The sequence below is a fragment of the Leptonychotes weddellii genome, chromosome 4 (genome assembly GCF_054177405.1).
Source record: "Leptonychotes weddellii isolate Sample4059 chromosome 4, ASM5417740v2, whole genome shotgun sequence".
Classification (NCBI taxonomy): domain Eukaryota; kingdom Metazoa; phylum Chordata; class Mammalia; order Carnivora; family Phocidae; genus Leptonychotes; species Leptonychotes weddellii.
The window spans coordinates 41822243-41841204 of record NC_138372.1 but is presented as its reverse complement, the minus strand read 5'-3'; the positions used below and the strand labels follow the sequence as shown (position 1 = coordinate 41841204).

The following is an 18962-nucleotide window of genomic DNA, read 5'->3' as shown; positions in this document are numbered from 1 at the left end:
TTCCTATTTCGAGCTCTACACACGAGCTGTGTGATCTTAGAAAAGTAATTTAATATCTCTGGGCATCCCATTTCCTCACATGGGAGATGGTGAAATCAATAAATCCTACCTCCTAGGATCGCTGTGAGGATTGAGATGAATATCTGTAATTCCACAGAGTGTCGGGCAGTGTTGTCAACACTTGATAAATGGCGGCTCTTTGCTGTTTGTTGGTAGGAGCGGGGTTTGTCTGTAACAAGGTCTAGTGCTACAGAAGGGCTGGAGTCAGCAGACAGGGTTCCTACTAAAAGCCTGCCTCTAGCTCTGAGGATAACCTACTCTACCTTTCTGTGAAACAGGTGGGGTTGGATATTATGGCCACCTCAAAGAGACACCCTGAAGTTTGAAAAGCTGATATTTTACAAGTTGACCTTACTAATGAAAATGAGGGCTTAAGGTTATTTTGTTTAAGGCTACAGAAGTTGCCAGTGGTTAAGTAAGAATCTGCTTTAGTGGTGGCATTAGGAGTCCGAGTCCTTTAAGAAAGTCAAGCCTAAGGGGCACCTGGGTGGCTCAGTTGGTTGGGCAGCCAACTCTTGATTGAGCTCAGGGTCGGGAGATTGAGCCCCACATTGGGCTCTGCGCTCAGCAGGGATTCAGCTTCAGGATTCTCTCTCTTCTTCTCCATCTGCCCCCCGCCCTGCTACTTGTGCGTGCTCACTTGCTCTCTCTCTCAAATAAATAAATAAGTTAAAAAAAAAAAAAGGAAAGAAATAACATTTAATTTGCACATCCTGTGGCCAGTCAAGTTAACACATAAAATTAGTTACCAGAGTCATCATAGTTTTGTGGCCCTTTATAGGAAGAATGGAGGTATATATTCATAGATTAAAAGCAAAGAAATACCTACTGTCCAAAGTGATGTTGGAGGCATCGTATTTGTTGTTTGTCGTGGTTGTTGTTGAAATCAAAGGAGAATTAGTAAGGTCATGAAACATGTACTAGTAAGGTTGAGCTTAGACACATATACACACACATATGTATGTGCATACATATGTATCTGTATATACACACATATGTATATATACACATTTAAAGCACACGTATCATATACAGAGATATATATGCACAAACCTGTGTGTGTGTGTGTTCTGTTGAAATGAAGGAAGTGGTTGAGGTGGTGGCAGGAGCGTGGAGTAGCGGAAGTAGTAGAAGAGGAAACGTAGAAGACAGTTTCAATAGCTTGTGAAAGAAGAGTGTCCTTGAAAATGTATCACATATTTTTGTGAACCTGGCATAAATGCATTCTGAGATCCATTGTAGCACCTAGTCCTAGTCTTTTTTAAAAGTCTCATCACCAGTCACTTAACTCAAGAGGAGGAGTTCTTAAGGTGAAGGCCTGTGGGAAGAGCAGCAGTCTTACCGAAAGTTATTTATTGGAGATGGAACTTGCCCAGTTTGGGACATTGGGTAATTGAGAAATCGGATGGTCTTACACTACCTTGTCACCAGGCACCTGTGGAATGTCACACAGAGCCACTCCTGGCTAAGCTACCCGTGTTCTTATATCCAAAATGGGTGGCCCACTGAAAGGAGAAGTGAAAGAAGCTGGATTTTCAACTTCCGTTTACCTCCCTAATAAAATAAATACAAAAGTGCACCTAACAGGTTTTGCTGTTCAAGTCTCAGTTTTTCCACCTAACATAAGCTCTTCTTTAGATTTTCCAGAGCCTTCTTGCCCTGAAAAATTTCAACTTACCCTCTTGTCATGTGGAACAGGAGAAGATGAGAGAGAATATGTATTTGTCAGGCATTGACCACATGTTAACTGAGTTATTCCTACACTAAATGGCCACAGTGAGCCAGTGAAGAAATTAAGGCTCTGGGATCTTAAATGACTGCCTGAGACCCACACAGTCAGTAAGAGATGGACGTGATGAATCTAAGTACAGCGCCTAACACATGGCAAACACTCAACAATTGTAGCTAATTCTGCGATGGACTGTTTCACTGTTCGACCAAGTGAACAGGTGTTAGAATGAGCTGTGTGAGCCACTTCTCTAGAATGTACAGCTTCACACAGAGGTTGACTAAATTATTTTCCAAAAGACAGCTGTGGTCTAGGGGTTGACATGGCAAGTAGAAACAACCATTAGAGGAGGCCACGATTCAAACAGAGACCCCACTGTTCAAAAACTGATTTTGAAGATAGAATTCCAAGAATTCAAACACAATGAGAAAATTTCTTTTGTAAATCATCTGTCACACTAACCCTGCATTTACAGAGCTGTTGTTTCTTCTTGAACATACGTAATGTTGAAGATATCATTAAGAAACAATGTAATACTTAAGTTATTAGAGGTTTTCTATGAGAAAGTCAGAAAATAGAGAAAGTTGATGCTATGTCAGTAATAAAAAGAACTTTCCAAAATGCAAACTTCAAAAAAACCTTTTTCAGTTGGGTGTAATTGACATATAATATTATATAATTTTCAGGTGTACATCATAATGATTCATTATTTGTGTCTATGTTGTAAAATGGTCACAATAAGTTTATTAATGTCTGTCACCGTACATAGTTACAATTTTTTTTTTTGTGATATCTTCTAAGTTCTGTATATGGTAGCAACTTTCAGATAATGCAATATAGTAGTATTAACTGTAATCAACATGATGTACATTATATCCCCATGATTTATTTTATAACTGGAAGTATGTACCTTTGACCACCAACCTTTACCCATTTATCCAAACCCCACCCTGCACCTTTGTCAACCATCATTCTGTTGTTCTCTGTGTCTATGAGTTCGGAGCTTTCTTTCTTTCTTTTCTTTTCTTTTTTTTTTTTAGATGACACATGTAAGTGAGATCATATGGTATTTGTCTTTCTCTGTCTGCTTATTTTACCTAGCATGATGTTCTTTTTTTTTTTTTTTAAGATTTTTTTTTTTTTTTTTTTTATTTGAGAGAGAATGAGATAGAGAAAGAGAGCATGAGAGGGGGGAGGGTGAGAGGGAGAAGCAGACTCCCCGCTGAGCAGGGAGCCCGATGCGGGACTCGATCCTGGGACTCCAGGATCATGACCTGAGCCGAAGGCAGTCGCTTAACCAACTGAGCCACCCAGGCGCCCACCTAGCATGATGTTCTTAAGGTCCTTCTATATTATCACAAATGGCAAGATTTCTTTTTTTTTTATGGCTCTGTGTGTGTGTGTGTGCGTGTGTATTCATTGTATATATGTACCACATTTCCTTAACCATCCATCAGTGGACATTTAGATTGCTTCCCTATCTTTGCTATTGTAAATAATGGTACAATGAGCATGAGGGTGCTCATATATCTTTTTGAGTTAACATTTTTGTAGACTTCAGATAAAAACTCAGAAGTGGAATTGCTGGATCATATGATTGTTCTATTTTTAATTTATTGTGGAACCTCCATTTTGTTTTCTGTAATGACTGCACCAATTTACATTCTCATGTAACAGCTCACAAGAGTTCCCTTTTCTCCACATCACATTAACATTTTTTATTTCTTCTCTTTTTGATAATAGCCATCCTAACAGGTATGAGGTAATAGTGTGGTTTTGATTTGCATTTCTCTGATTAGTGATGTTAAACATCTTTTTAAGTACCTATTGGCCATCTCCATGTCTTCTCTGGGAAAAAAAAAAAAGTCTATTCAGATATCCTGCCCATTTCTCAATTGGACTGTTTGGGAGTTTTTGCTATTGAGTTGTAGAAGTTCTTTATATATTTTGGATATTGATCCCTTATCATATATCTAATTTGTAAATATTCTCTCCCATTCAGTAGGTTGCTTTTTTATTTTATTGATGGTTTTTTTCACTGTGCAAAACTTATCTTTTCAGAGAATCAGCTCTTATACTCATTGATCTTTTCTGTTGTCTTTTCGTTTCATTTATTTCCTCTTTAATCTTTGTAATTTCCTTCCTTCTCCTAACTTTGAGCTTCATTCGTTCTTCTTTTTCTAGTTCCTTGAGGGGTAATGTTAGGTTGTTCGTCTGAGATTTTTCTTGTTTCTTGAGGTAGGCATTTATCTCTATGAACTTTGCTCTTAGAACTGCTTTTGCTGCATCCCATAAGTTTATGTTGTATTCCCATTTTCATTTCTCTCAAGGTATTTTTTTATTTCTCTTTTCATCTTTGACCAGTAACATGTTGTTTAATCTCTATAAAAATATGTTTGTGAACTTTCCAATTTTCTTTTTATAATTTCTAGTTTTATACCATTGTGGTCAGAAAAGATCCTCAATAATGATTTCAGTATTCTTTAATTTATTAAGACTTGTTTTGTGGCTTAACATATGATCTATCCTGGAGAATGTTCTAGTCACACTTGAGAAAAATGTATATTCTGCTGCTGTTGAGTGAAATGTTCTTATATATCAGTTACGTCCATCTGGTCTAATGTGTCATTTAAGGCTGATGTTTCCTTATTGATTTTCTATTTAAATGATCTATCCATTGGTGGAAGTGGGGTATCAAAGTCCCCTATTATTATTGTATTACTGTCTGTTTCTCCCTTTAGGTCTGTTAATATTTGTTACATATATATTAAGGTGCTCCTGTGTTGGGCGCATAAATATTTACAAATGTTGTATCCTCTTATTGGATTGGCCCCTTTATCATTATGTAATGCTTTCTTTGTCTCTTATTACAATCTTTGTTTTAAAGTCTATTTTGTCTGATATAGGTATAGCTACCCCAGCTTCCTTTTGGTTTTCATTTGCATGGAGTATCTCTCTCCAACCCTTCACTTTCAGTCTGTGTGTCCTTAAATCTGAAGATTAGTCTCTTATAGGTAGCATATAGGTGGGTCTGTTTTCTCATTCATTCAGCCACTCTATGTCTTTTGATTAGAGAATTTCACTCATTTACATTTAAGTAATTATTGGTAAGTATTTCTTGCCATTCTGTTGTTTTCTCAGTGTTCTGTAGTTTCCCCTTTTCCTTTATTCTCCTCTTTCTCTTTCCCTTTGTGGTTTGATGACTTTCTTTAGTGGTATGCTTACATTTCTTCCTCATTATCTTTTGTGTACATACAATAGGTTTTTGCTTTGTGGTTACCATGAGGCTTACATATAACAATTTAGCTTTATAACAGTCTATCTTAAGTTGATAACTTAAGTTCGAACACATTCTAAAGCTCTACATTTTTACTCTATCTCCATGTTTTATGTTTTTGATGTCACATTTTACATCTTTTTTATGTTGTATATCTCTTAACTAATTATTACAATTACAGTTATTATTACTATTACTACTGTTGTTTTTTTAACATTCATATTGGCTTTATGTGATTAATCTACTACCTTATTATATATTTACCTTTACCATATACTTACCTTTACCTATACTTTTATAAATTTTCTTGTTCCTAATTAGTGCCTTTTCTTTTCATATAAAGAAGTTCCTTTAACATTTTTGGTAAAGTTGGTTAGGTGGTGATGAACTCTTATACCTTTTGCTGGTTTGGAAAACTCTATCTCCCCTTCAGTTCTTAACATCAACTTTGCCAGGTGGAATATTCTTGGTTGAAGTTTTTTTTCTTCCAGCACTTGGAACAAATCATGCCATTCTGTTCTGGCCTACAAAGTTTCTACTGAAGAAATCGCATAGTTTTAGGTGTGTTCCCTTTGTATGTAACAAGTTGTTTTTTTCTTCCTGCTTGCAGCATTCTCTTTAATTTTCAACATATTAATTATAATGTGCCTTTGTGTGAGTCTCCTTGGGTTTATTTCATTTGGAACTCTCTGGTCTTCCTAGATCTACATGTGTGTTTTTTTTTTCTCCAGGTGAGAGAAATTTTCAGTAATTATTTCTTTTTGACCCCCCCTCTCTCTTTTCTCATGGGACCCCTATAATGTGAACATTAGTCAGCTTGATGTTGTCCTACTAGTCCTTTAAGCTTTCTTCACTCTTTTTCATTCTTTTTTCTTTTTACTGCTCTGATTGAATAAGTTCCAGTGTCTAGTCTTTGAGGTCACTGATCCTTTGTCCTGCTTCATCTGCTCTGCTATTGAATCCCTTTAGTGTACTTTTCAGCTCAGTTATTGTATGCTTCAGCTTTGTGACTTCCACTGGTACTATTTATATTTTCTCTTTAAGTTCTTACTGTGTTCATCCATTCTTATCCTAAGTTTAGTAAGCATCTTTATGACCATTACTTTGAACTCTTTATTAGTTAGATTGTTTATCTCTATTCCATTAAGGTTTTTTCCCATGGTTTTCTCTTGTGGGCTTTTTTTTTTTTTTTTTTCCCAGAACACATGCCTCTGTTTCTTCATTTTGCTTGACTCTCTGTGTTGGTTTCTATATAGTAGATGAAATGGCCACCTCTCCCAGTCTTGAAGGAGTGGCCTTGTGTAGGAGATAAACCTTATCATTCAACCCTGCCCTAGCATCTGATGTTCTCAAACTTTTTGATCATCCAAGCAGCCTATTATATTGTTAATAGCTCCCAGTAGTGAAGCTATGCCAAGACGTATCAGTGTCCCAAAGGAGAGGACCTCAGTCAGCACCCAGATTCAGGCTGATTAGGAGCCAGACTCTCTGACAGCAACTTTTAGAGTATTCAGTTATCTACCGTCTTGTGTGACTGCAAACATAAGCCCCACTGGCAACCAGAGCTAGGCAATCTGGAAGTGTCCCCTGGGTGACAGAACAATCAGGGCTCCAGATGAATGTATAGGCTCCTTTCTGGGAGATGCCTGTGAGTAGTAGCGAGGCAGAGAGAGAGAGTACAAAGATGGTGGCCACTGGCCTATGTCCCCTGAGAGCCCCTCCATAGGCCTCTAGATGTGTGGCACACCTGAAGCCTGGCCCTCAGGCCAAAACTCCAGGATAAGCAAATGGGCGTCTTTAACAGAATGACTGGGGTTGTGTTTCAGCCTGATGTTTATACAATGCCCTAGGGATGACAGCAGGCCAAGAACTGTCTCTCCAATTGTTACAGTCCTGTGGGACACAGGAACATAAGCCCCCCTGGCCACCAGAATCAGGTGATCAAGGAGCATTTTCTGGATAGCAGCCACAAAAACCATAGCACTAGACTAAAAACCAGATGTGTATAAGAGCTCCCCTGTGAGAGATACTTGCATGCTTGGAGCACAGCAGAGGGAGAGCATGAAGATAATACCCACCCTCCAAGGTCTCTGGAAGGGATCATAGTCATCCGTCAGATGTGTGTTGAAACTTATTTTTTTAATATTATAATTTCTGTCTTCCAATATAATAATATTACTAGCACACTTTATTGGAATGCCTGTGTGCAGAAAGCAAATATTTCATTCAATATCCACAATACACCTTTAAATTAGATTTTATTATTACTATTTTATAAAGTAGGAAACTGAGATTAAGGTATTTATTCAGTACTTTATAATTAGAAAGTAGAAGAGCTAGGATTCAAGTTTATATCTGTCTGACCCCAAGATCCAAGTTTGTCTGTAATTCTGTGCTGCCTCCCAATAATGTCTATAGTTCTGGAGACAGACTCTAGACAGATATTTTAATAAATGTGAAAACAAAAAAATTGACACATAGATTTATTTAAATCATTGTTATTTCTTCCCTGCAATCCAAGTTCTTTATATTGACCCACACTGTATTAAATCAAGGCAGATTTCAGATCTGGTTTTAATGGACCAGGAAAAGGATAAAAAGTATTTTCATGTGGTTAAAAAAGGAGGTTTAAATACATCTACAATATCTTTTTTCATTTTTAACATTAATCCTGGGACTGTCCCTCTGTAAAGACAATTGATCTGAAAGATGCTTTTTTTTTTATATTCAGCTGAAATTCTTTTCGATCATCTAAAGTCAGATACTTATTCATTTCTGACAAAAATTGTCCAAGAAATTGATTAGACATCTTCTTTCAATTTTTCCACAAATTGTTTCTTATTAATAAAGTTAATTTACCATAGACCTGATGAGATTGTTAGGTCATTGGAGCATGAGATACATGGCATAGTCTATAATTTAAGAAAGTTTCTCTCGATTACTTTATGATAGGGAAGGGAAACAAAATAGGGGAGAAACTACTGATGCATTGGAGTTCATAATTTTTCCTTTTCAGCAAAATGAACTATTCATACATCTTTAGAGAATATGATTTTAAAAAAATCTGAAAATACTTAAGCTGGTCAAATGAGGGAAAACAATCAGGTGGAATGTGCTTGTAATATTAAATGGGAAAGGGGGGGACAAGAAAAGAGAACTCCAACCTCTTCATTGTCTGTAACAGCAGGTATACTAATATACATTTCTATAAATGGAAAAAATCAGGAAGAATACTAAAATACTAAGACCTCACTTGTGTTAAGGTGGGAAGGTCATGGGTGATTCTTCTCCCTCTCCTATGTTCCACATTTAGTGAAGTAGTGATTTTCCATTTGTTGCAGATACAGATGAAGTCCCCTTCATTTCACTCCTCAGTCTCAATCTCATTCTCCCTCCCAGCAGCAAATTGTAATATGGATACAGGAATGTATCCATTTAGTGTATATTTTATACTTTAACTACAAATTCATATTTCTTACAGATATGGTATTTTACATTTTTTTATAAATGCCATCTTATTATCCTGTAGCGTGATTTTTTTCAAAGCTGTGTTTTCATATTCTGTCTATGTTGATGCATATAAGTCTAGTTTAGTCAATATAATTGCATATTGTAGATATTCCATCATATGAACATACCACAATTTGTTCATGTGTTCCCTTGCTGAGAGACATTCCAGTTGTTTTGAATGTTCACCCTTTCAAATGATGCTATAATAATCATCTCATATATATATAAAACCAGGTTTCCCCTAGGTTATTTACTAAGAAATAAAATTTCTAAACAATAGTAAACAACTTCAGTTTTACTAGATATTGAAAAATATATTCCAAAGTGGCTGTGCCAGTTTATATTCTCAAGCTCGTATAAAGTTCCAGTTTCTTCTTGCCAAATGAGGTATTATTTTCAAACTTTGGGATTCTTGCTTAAACTGAGGGGTGTGAACTAATTCTCATTATCTCAATTCCATTTCCCTGTTTACTACATGGTTGTGAATTTATTTTTTATTTTTTTGTGTGTGAATTTATTTTTATAAGCTATTCAAAATTTCTTCTGTGATGTCTATAATATCCATTTGTCCAATTTTCTATGAGTTTGTCTTTTTTCCCTATTGCAGAAGTTTCCAGTGGAGTTGAGATATTAATTCTTTGCTACAGTGCACCATTAAGTATGATATTGGAGATTAATCTAGTTAAGAAAGTTTGTGTGGCATGGTTTTTTTGCATCTATTAAAATAATCTGGTTTTCTCATAAGAGAAAAGTGTGATGAAGTAGACTTTCTGATGCCATCATTGACATCTTGAATAAATTTTAGTTGTTCTTGAGTTAATTTTAATACTAATTAACTCATTTTTTTTAGTATTTAGTGAGTTTGGGCTAAAATCTTTTAAGTGAGATTGAGCTATATTTTTAATTTTTGGTCATGTTGTAGTTTTCATATCAAAATCATACTGCCCTCTTAAAATGAGTAGGGTAGCTTTTCTCTTTTTCTGTTCTCTGAAACTATTCATTCAAACTTGCCCATAAAACTATTTGGTGGAGGAGAAAGAAGGATGGATTGAGTGTGAAGGTAAGTGGGAGGGAGAGTGGATGTATGTACTATTGATTCAGGCTCATGAATGTTTTATTGGCTTATCAGCCTTTGTATATAGTTCTTCAGTCGCTGGGGTAATTTTATATTTATAAGTTCACCAGTTTTTCCTAAATTTTCAAATTTCTGCTTTCTTAAGCAGAAAGTTTATCCTAACATTTTTTTTAGAATTCTGAAAACCTAAATCTCTCTCTAGTATTGTCTTTCTTGTCCATAATTTGTGTGCATGTGTGTATATGCACGCATGTGTGTACCTTCTCTCATTTTCTTGATCAGTCATGCTAAAGTATGGTCTAATATTAATAAACCTACCTAAGATTTCTTTTGGTTAGTATTTGGTTTGCATATCTTTTTCCATACATTTATAAAGGAGCTTTGGTTTGCTTTTTGAGAGCATTAGCTAGATTTTAACAACATGCAGATACTATTTTATTAAAGAAATCTATTTGCATTTATTGTGATTCTTGATCTATTTGGATTTTTTCTCATTTTAAGTATATTATGAAATTTTTTACATGTGTATTTTTTTCCTTTTCTGCCTTCTTCTTTAATATTTAAGTTTTCTCATTTCCATAGTCTCCTTCTACCAATTGAGAAGTTAAACACTCTATTTCTATTCTTTTTAGTAGTTACAGTTAAATTTTGACATCCAATTAACTAAGTCTGATATAAATCAAAATCTCTCTCTTGCTCCTAAATGATACAAAGATGTGAGGATAACTCTCATAGCCCTCTCCCACTATTTTTCATAGTATTATTTAATATTTTTAATTCCATCTTACTCTTAAACTTCTACAAATTAGTCATTTTTACAGTTGATATGTATTTAGACTTACCAATAGCTTTATTAATTTATTTGATCACCATTATTTCTTTTTTTAATTGAAATATAATTAACATACAGTGTCTTATTAGTTTCAGGTACACATCATACTGATTCAACAATTCTGTTACTCAATGCTCACCACAATAAGTGTAGTCACCATCTGTCACCACACGGTGTTATTACAATATTACTGACTATATTCCCTATGCTGTACTTTCCTCTCCATGACTTATTTATTTATACCTGGAAGTTTGTACATCTTAAACCCCTTCACTTATTTCCCCCATTCCCCCACCAACCACCCCTCTGGTAACCACCAGTTTGTTCTCTGTATTTACGTATCTGTTTCCTCTTTGTTTATACATTTGTTTGTTTTTTGGATTCCACATATATGTGAAATCATATGGTATTTGTCTTTGTCTTTGACTTATTTCACTTAGCATTATACCCTCTGGGTCCATCCATGTTGCCACAAATGGCAAGATTGCATTCTTTTTTATGGATAAGTAATGTTCCATTGTATATACATACCACTTGTTCTTTATCCATTCATCTATTGATGACACTTGGGCTGCTCCCATAACTTGGTTATTGTAAATAATGCTGCAGTAAACACAGGGGTGTGTATACCTTTTCAAATTAGTGTTATCATTTTTCATGAGTAAATACCTAGTAGTGGAATTACTGGATTGTCTGGTAATTCTATTTTTAATTTTTTGAGGAACCTCCGTACTGTTTTCCACACTGGCTGTACCAATTTACATTTCCACCAACAGTACATGAGGGTTCCTTTTTCTCTACAGCCTTGCAAACATTTGTTATTTCTTGTCTTTTTGCTTCTAGCCATTCTGACAGGTGTAAAGTAATATCATGGTTTTAATTTGCATTTCCCTGATGATGAGTGATGTTGAGCATCTTTTCATGTGTCTATTGGCAATCTGTATGTCTTCTCTGGAAAAATGTCTATTCAGGTCCTCTGTCCATTTTTTAAAAAGATTTTATTTATTCGAGAAAGAGAGAGCATGCGCGAGTGAGAGAGCACAAGCAGGCAGACTGGCAGAGGGAGAAGCAGGCTTCCCTGCTGAGCAGGGAACCCAATGCAGGGCCCCATCCCAGGACCCTGAGATCATGCCCTGAGCTGAAGGCAGATCCTTAACTGACTGAGCCACCCAGGTGCCCCCCTCTGCCCATTTTTAATTGGATTATTTATTTTTTCAGTTTTGAGTTGTGTAAGCTTTTTTATATGTTTTGGATATTAACCCTTATCAGATATGTCATTTAAAAATATCTTCTCCAAGCCTTTTTGTTTTGTTGATGATTTCCTTTGTTGTGCAAAAGCATTTTATTTTGATGAAGTACCAATAGTTTATTTTTGCTTTTGTTTCCCTTACCTGAGGAGACCTATCGATAAATATATTGCTAAGGCCAATGTCAAAGGGATTACCGCCCATGTTTTCCTCTAGGAGTTTTATGGTTTCAGGTCTCACATTTAGATCTTTAATCCATTTGAGTTTATTTTTGTGTATGTCATGAGAAAGTTGTCCAGTTTCATTCTTTTGCATGCAGCTGTCCAGTTTTCCCCGCACCATTTGTTGAATAGATTGTCTTTTCCCCATTGTATATTCTTGCCTTCTTTGTCATAGATTCACTGAGCATATAAGCGTGGGTTTATTTCTGGGCTTTCTGTCCTGTTCTATTGATCTATGTGTCTAATTTTGTGCCAGCACCATATTTTATTGATTATTATAGCTTTATGGTATATCTTGAAATTGGGGATTGTGATACCTCTAGCTTTGTTCTTCTTTCTCAAGATTGCTTTGGATATTCAAGGTCTTTTTGTGATTCCATACAAATTTTTAAATTTATATATTTTATATACTGTAAATATTTTACATGCATATGATAATTTACATACAATTATTTTAGTTCTGTGAAAAATGCTATTTGTATTTTGATAGAAATTCCATTGAGGGGCGCCTGGATGGCTCAGTTGGTTAAGCGACTGCCTTCGGCTCAGGTCATGATCCTGGAGTCCCGGGATCGAGTCCCGCATCGGGCTCCCTGCTCGGCAGGGAGTCTGCTTCTCCCTCTGACCCTCCCCCCTCTCATGTACTCACTCTCTCTCATTCTCTCTCTCTCAAATAAATAAATAAAATCTTTAAAAAAAAAAAAAAGAGATTGCATTGAATCTAGATTGCTTTGGGTAGTATGGACGTTTTAACAATATGAATTCTGCCAATCTATGAGCATAATGTATCTTTCCATTTGTCTCATCTTCTATCTTTTTCATCAATGTCTTATAGTTTTCAGAGTACAGGTCTTTCACCTCCTTGGTGGATTTATTCCTAGGTATCTTATTCTTTTTGGTGCATTTGTAAATGGAATTGTTAATTTCTCTTTCTGCTACTTCACTGTTATTGTATAGAAATGCAACAGATATCTGTATACTTATTTGTATCCTGCAACTTCACTGAACCATTAATCAGTTTGAATAGTTTTTTGGTGGAGTCTTTAGGGTTTTCTATATATAGTATTATGTCATCTGCAAATAGTAAGTTCTTCCTTACCAATTTGGATTGCCTTTTATTTCTTTTTCTTGTCTGATTGCTGTGGTTAGCATTTCCAGTATTGTGTTGAGTAAAAGTGGTTAGAGAAAACATCCTTGTCTTCTTCCTGATCTTAGAGGGAAAGTTTCAGCTTTTCACCTTTGAGTATAATGTTATTTGTTTTTCATATGTGGCCTTTATATGTTCAGGTGTATTACCCCTAAACCCACTTTGTTGAGATTTTTTTTTTTTAATCATAAATAGATGTATTTTTTCTTTTCTTTTTTTAGATGTATTTTTTCAAATGCCCCCCCTTTTTTTTTTTTTGGCATCTGTTGAAATGATCATAAGGTTTTTATCCTTTCTCTTATTAAGGTGATGTATCACACTGATTGATTTACAAATATTGAACCACACTTGCATCCTGGAATAAATCCTACTCAATCTTGATTTTTTTAATGTATTGTTGGATTTGGTTTGTTAGTATTTTTTTGAGGATTTTTGGTATCTATGTTTATCAGAGATATTGACCTATAGTTTCCTTTTTTTGTAGTGTTTTTGTTTGGTTTTGGTATCTGGGTCATGCTGAACTCATAGAATGAACTTGGAAGTTTTACTTTCTCTTCTATTTTTTGGTATAGTTTGAGAAGAATAGATATTAACTCTTCTTTAAATAGTTGGTAGAATTCATCCTGAAACTATCTGATTTTGGGCTTTTGTTTGTTGGGAATTTTTTTTATTACTGAATCAATTTAGATTCCTGATTACTGGTAATCAGTCTGTTCAAATTTTGTAATTCTTCCTAATTTAGTTTCTGAAGATGATAAATCTCTAGGATTTTATCCATTTCTTCTAGGTTGTCCAATTTTTTGGCATAAAATTGTTCATAATGGTCTCTTATAATCCTTTGTATTTACTGTCAGTTCTTACTCCTCCATTTCTGATTATATTTACTTAACTCCTCTTGTTTTCTTGATAAATTTGGCTAAAGGCTTATCACTTTTGTTTATCATTTTGAAGAACTGACTTCTGGTTTCATCGATCTTTTCTGTTTTTTTTTTTTTTTGTCTCAAGTTCATTTATTTCTGCTCTAATCTTTATTATTTCCTTCCTTCTATTAGCTTTGTGCTTTGTTGTTTTCCTAACTCTTCTAGGTATAAAGTTAGGTCTTTTATTTGAGATTTTTCTTGTTTCTTGAGGTAGGCCTGTACTCTGCATCCCAAAGATTTTGGACCATTGTGTTTCATTTTCATTTATCTCCATGTATTTTTTTTATTTTTTCCTTTATTTCTTGTTTGACTCATTCATTATTGAGTAGCATATTATATAGCCTTCTGTAGTTGTGTTCCTTCCAGATTTTTTCTTGTAATTGATTTCTAGTTTTATATTGTTGTGGTTGGAAAAGATCCTTGGTATGGCTTCAGTTTTCTTAAATTTATTGAGACTTCTTTTGTGGCCTAATGTGATCTGTCCTGGAGAATGTTCATGTGTACTTGAAAAGAATGTGTATTCTGCTGTTTTGGGATGGAATATTCTGTATATATCTTTTCGGTCCATTGGGTCTAATGTGTGCTTCAAAACTACTGTTTCCTTGTTGATTTTCTGTCTATATGATTTATTCATTGATGGAAACAGGTATTAAAGTCCCCTACTATTATTGTATTACTGTCAGTTTCTACCTTTAAGTCTGTTAATATTTGCTTTATTTATTTAGGTGCTCCAATGTTGGGTGCATAGATATTTATAATTGTTATGGCCTCTTGTTGGGTTGATCCCCTCATCAGTATGTAGTGCCCTTCTTTGTCTTTTGCTAGTCTTTGTTTTAAAGTCTGTTTTGTCTGATATAAGTATTGCTTCCCTGGATTTTTTTTTTTTTTCACTTTAACTTAAATGATATATGTTTTCCAGACCTTCACTTTCAGTCTGTATGTGTCTTTAGATCTTAAGTAAGTATCTTATAGGCAGCATACACATGGGTTTGTTTCTATATCCATTCAGTCAGCCTGTGTCTTTTGATCGGAGCATTTAGTCTATTTACATTTAAAGTAATTATTGATAGGTATGTACTTACTGTCATTTTGTTAATTGTTTTCTGTATGTTTTTGTAATTCTTTGTTCCTTTTTTCTTCTCTTACTCTTTTCCCTTGTGGTTTGATGTCTTTATTTAGTGTTATACTTGTATTCCTTTCTTTTTATGTTGTTTTTTATTATTTTTTTGTATCTGTTAAAGGTTTCTTATTTGTGGTTACCATTGGGTTCATATATAACATCTTATGTATATAGCTGTCTTTTTTTTTTTTTTTAAGATTTTATTTATTTATTTGACAGAGAGAGACACAGTGAGAGCAGGATCACAAGCAGGGGGAGAGGGAGAGGGAGAAACAGGCCTCCTGCAGAGCAGGGAGCCCAATGTGGGGCTCGATCCCAGGACCCCGGGATCATGACCTGAGCCGAAGGCAGACGCCTAATGACTGAGCCACCCAGGCGCCCCTATAGCTGTCTTTATTAAGTTGATGCTCACTGAAGTTTAAACATGTTCTAAAAGCGCTAAATTTTTACTCCCCTCTCCAGGTTTTTTGTATATACCATATTTTACATCTTTTTATTTTGTGTATTCCTTGACTGTTATTTATAGATATTATTGTTTTTACTACTTTTGTGTTTTAACCTCCATATTGGCTTTATCAGTGATTAATCTACTACCTTCACTATATGTTTGCTTTTACCTGTGAAATTTTTTCCATTAATGATTTTCTTCTAGTCATGTCCTTTTCTTTCCAAAGTATTCACTTTAACATTTCTTATAAATCTGGTTTAGTGGTGATGAACTCCTTTAACTTTTGTTTGAGAAATTTTTAACCTCTCCTATTCTGAATGATAACCTTGATGGGTAGGTTATTTTTGGTTGCAGGATTTTTTTTTTTTCCTCAGTATTTTGATATATCATGCCATTCCCTTTGGCCTGTAAAATTTCTGCTGAAAAATCAGCTAATAGCCTTGTGGGGCTTCCCTTGTATGTAACTCTCTTCTATTGCTGCCTTTAAAATTTTCTCTTTATCCTTACTTTTTGCCACTTTAATTATTATGTGTCTTGGTGTGGACCTCCTTGGGTTAATTTTGCCTTCTGGATCTGGATTTCTGTATCCTTCCCCAGATTCAGGAAGTTTGCAGCTATTATTTCTTCAAATAAGTTTTTTGCTTCCCCTTTTCTCTTTCCTTCTCCTTTTGGGACCCCTATAAAGTGAATGTTTTTGCACTAGATTATGTCACTGAGTTTCCTTAATCTATTCTCATTTTTTTTTTCATTTTGCCATTCAGCTTGGGTGCTTTCTATCACCCTGTCTTCCAGATTGCTGATCTGTTCTTCTGTGTGTCCTCTAATCTGTTTTTCATTCCCTCTCATGTATTTTTTAAGGTGGGGGAATGGCAGAGGGAGAGGGAGAGAGGAAATCCTAAACAGGCTCTGTGCCCAGTGTGAAGCCCAATGTGGGGCTCAATCTCACAACCCTGAGATCATGACCTGAGCTGAAATCAAGATTCAGACGTTTAACCAACTGAACCACCCAGGTGCCCCTCCTCTCATGTATTTCTTATTTCAGTTATTGAATTCTTCATCTCTGACTGGTTCTTTTTTATATATATTTTATCTCTTTATTGAAGTTCTCACTGAGATCATCAACTCTTTCCTCAAGTCCAGTGAATGTCTTTATGACCATTACTTTGAATTCTTTATCAGGCATATTGTTTATCTCTGTTTCATTTAGCTCTTTTGCTGTGATTTTTGTCTTATTCTTTTATTTGGGACATATTTGTCTGTCCCTTCATTTTGTCTAACTCGCTATGTTTGTTTCTATATATTAGGGAGGTCAGCTACATCTCCTGGTCTTAAAAGTAGTGGCCTCGTGTAGAAGAGGTCCTATCATGTCTTGTAGCATAATCCCTCCAGGTCACAAGAATCAGGCACTGCAGGGATGTCTCCCTTGTGGGCTGTGTGTGCCTTACTGTTGTGTCTGAGCTGTGATTGCCTTCAGTCCAGCTGGCTGCAATGGCCCACTTTCCCTATTGTGAGCACATCCTCAAGGTTTGGTCCCTCAGCTGTTGAGAGGCCTGTCTGAGACCAGAGGGGGCTCCTATGTGGGCAGGGACAGCAGTCAGACTGGATGGCTGCAATTAGCCTCTCTGCCACAGTTGCAGGCTCACCCCACAGCAGGGCCCACTTCCTGCACAGCCAGTCAGAACTGTGGGCATGCTGGTGTGTAGTATTATCTCCCCCTTCTCCCCAGGGCAGGAGTCACTTTGGAATGATAATGGTTTCTGCTGGGGCCACATGTAGGGTATGGCCAGGCAGGAGCTGCTTTGAAGGAACCTGCTGAGTTGGGTGGGTTGGATGGGGCGTGTCTGCAGATGAACACAGGGGTGGGGCATGTGGTGCTAGCAAGTTAGATTGAGAGTTTTAGAGCTAGCTCCTACAAGTGTCTGATCATCTAGAGTTGGGGAGGGGGAGGAGAAATGGTGCCTGCCACTGCTTTGGTACCTGGAGAAATTTCCTGAAGATTCCTGCCCCACCAGCACCCATTCTGAGAGTAGTAAATAAAAACTGACATCTACCCCAGGCACCTTTCCAACTGCTGCTTCTGTGCTATGTCTCAGCCAAGTTATTTATTATGCTGGCTCTTTCAGTTCAGGGACTTGGTTTCTTTTCACCCTCCAGCTCTCCCAGAATTAAACCTGCTGATTTTAAAAGCTCCAGAAGTTAAGCCCCACTGGTTTTCAAATCCAGACGTTGTGAGGACTCGTCTTCACAATGCAGGTCCCTGGTGCCTGGGGGGGTGGGGGTGGGTCTGATCCTTCTGCTTCTTCCTGCTTGTGGTGTCCCTCCCATTTGTGGTTAGTCTTGCTGAGGATTTGCTTCCCAACTATATCTCCACCCCCTTACCATTTTCCATGTAGTCTCTGTCCAATTAATAGTGGAAGATCTGTCTTGCCAGTCTTGAGGTCAATTTCAGAGTTCTTCAATAGATGTAGTTATCTCACTGTGTCTGTGGGACTGGGTGAGTTCAGGATTTCCTGCTCTGCCATCTTTTCTAGATACTCCCCCACCATTGTTTCTTATATCCTACTTCATTACTAGTTCAATTTATTTGAATGATTTGATGTATTTCAGCAAGAATCTATGAGCAGTAAATATGTGTACTGGTATTCTGAAAAGGTCTTTGTTTCTCCCTCAGGTTTAATGACAATTTAGCTAGAAGATAATTTGATACTGATATCTTTCCTCAGCCCTTAAGATATTATCCACAATCTCCACCACCTATTGCTGCTAATGAGAAGCCCCTTGCCAGTCTGCTATTCCTTGGTAATCTATCTTTTCTCTCACACAGCTTTTACATTTTTTTCCTTTGACTTATGCTAACTTATTACAAAGTATGTAAGTGTGGATTTATCATTATTTCTTATTGTTGAAGCTACTTCAATTGAAGGATTTATGTCCTTTTTTAATTTTAAAAGTCTTAGGTATTATCATGTGAATACTGACTCCTTTTCATCATCCCTTTCCTTTTTCCCTTTTGGAATCCCTGGTCTATATATGTTGAACCTTCTCATTCTATCTTACCCATGGTTAACTTCTCTTTTAATATTTTCCATCTCTTCATCTCTCTCTGCTGCATTCTGAGTGACTTCCTTAAATCTAACTAATTCCCCAATTCTCTCTCCTGCTGTGTCTAATCTACTTTTCAACTTCTGCATTAAATTTTTTATTACAAGAACTAATGATTTCTGTAACTCCTTTCTCCTGTCCCTAAAGCTACATTCTTTTTTCATGCTCTTGAGTTTTTTGTTTGTTTGCTTTTTACCTAATGGCTTTTATTCCTTTATTTCTTTGAACATTTAAAAAAATATTTATTTTAAAGTCACTTTCATGTCTTTCTGTT

At 36.0% G+C, this 18962-nt stretch overlaps 1 protein-coding gene across 1 annotated transcript in view; it reads left to right on the top strand.

Annotated features, from left to right (window-relative positions):
- Positions 1-18962, top strand: part of FYB2 (FYN binding protein 2) — a 95613-nt gene that overhangs the window by 18707 nt on the left and 57944 nt on the right. Inside the window, 1 exon segment of the mRNA XM_081818489.1 lies at positions 452-460. Within this exon segment, the coding sequence (XP_081674615.1) occupies positions 452-460 (9 nt within the window).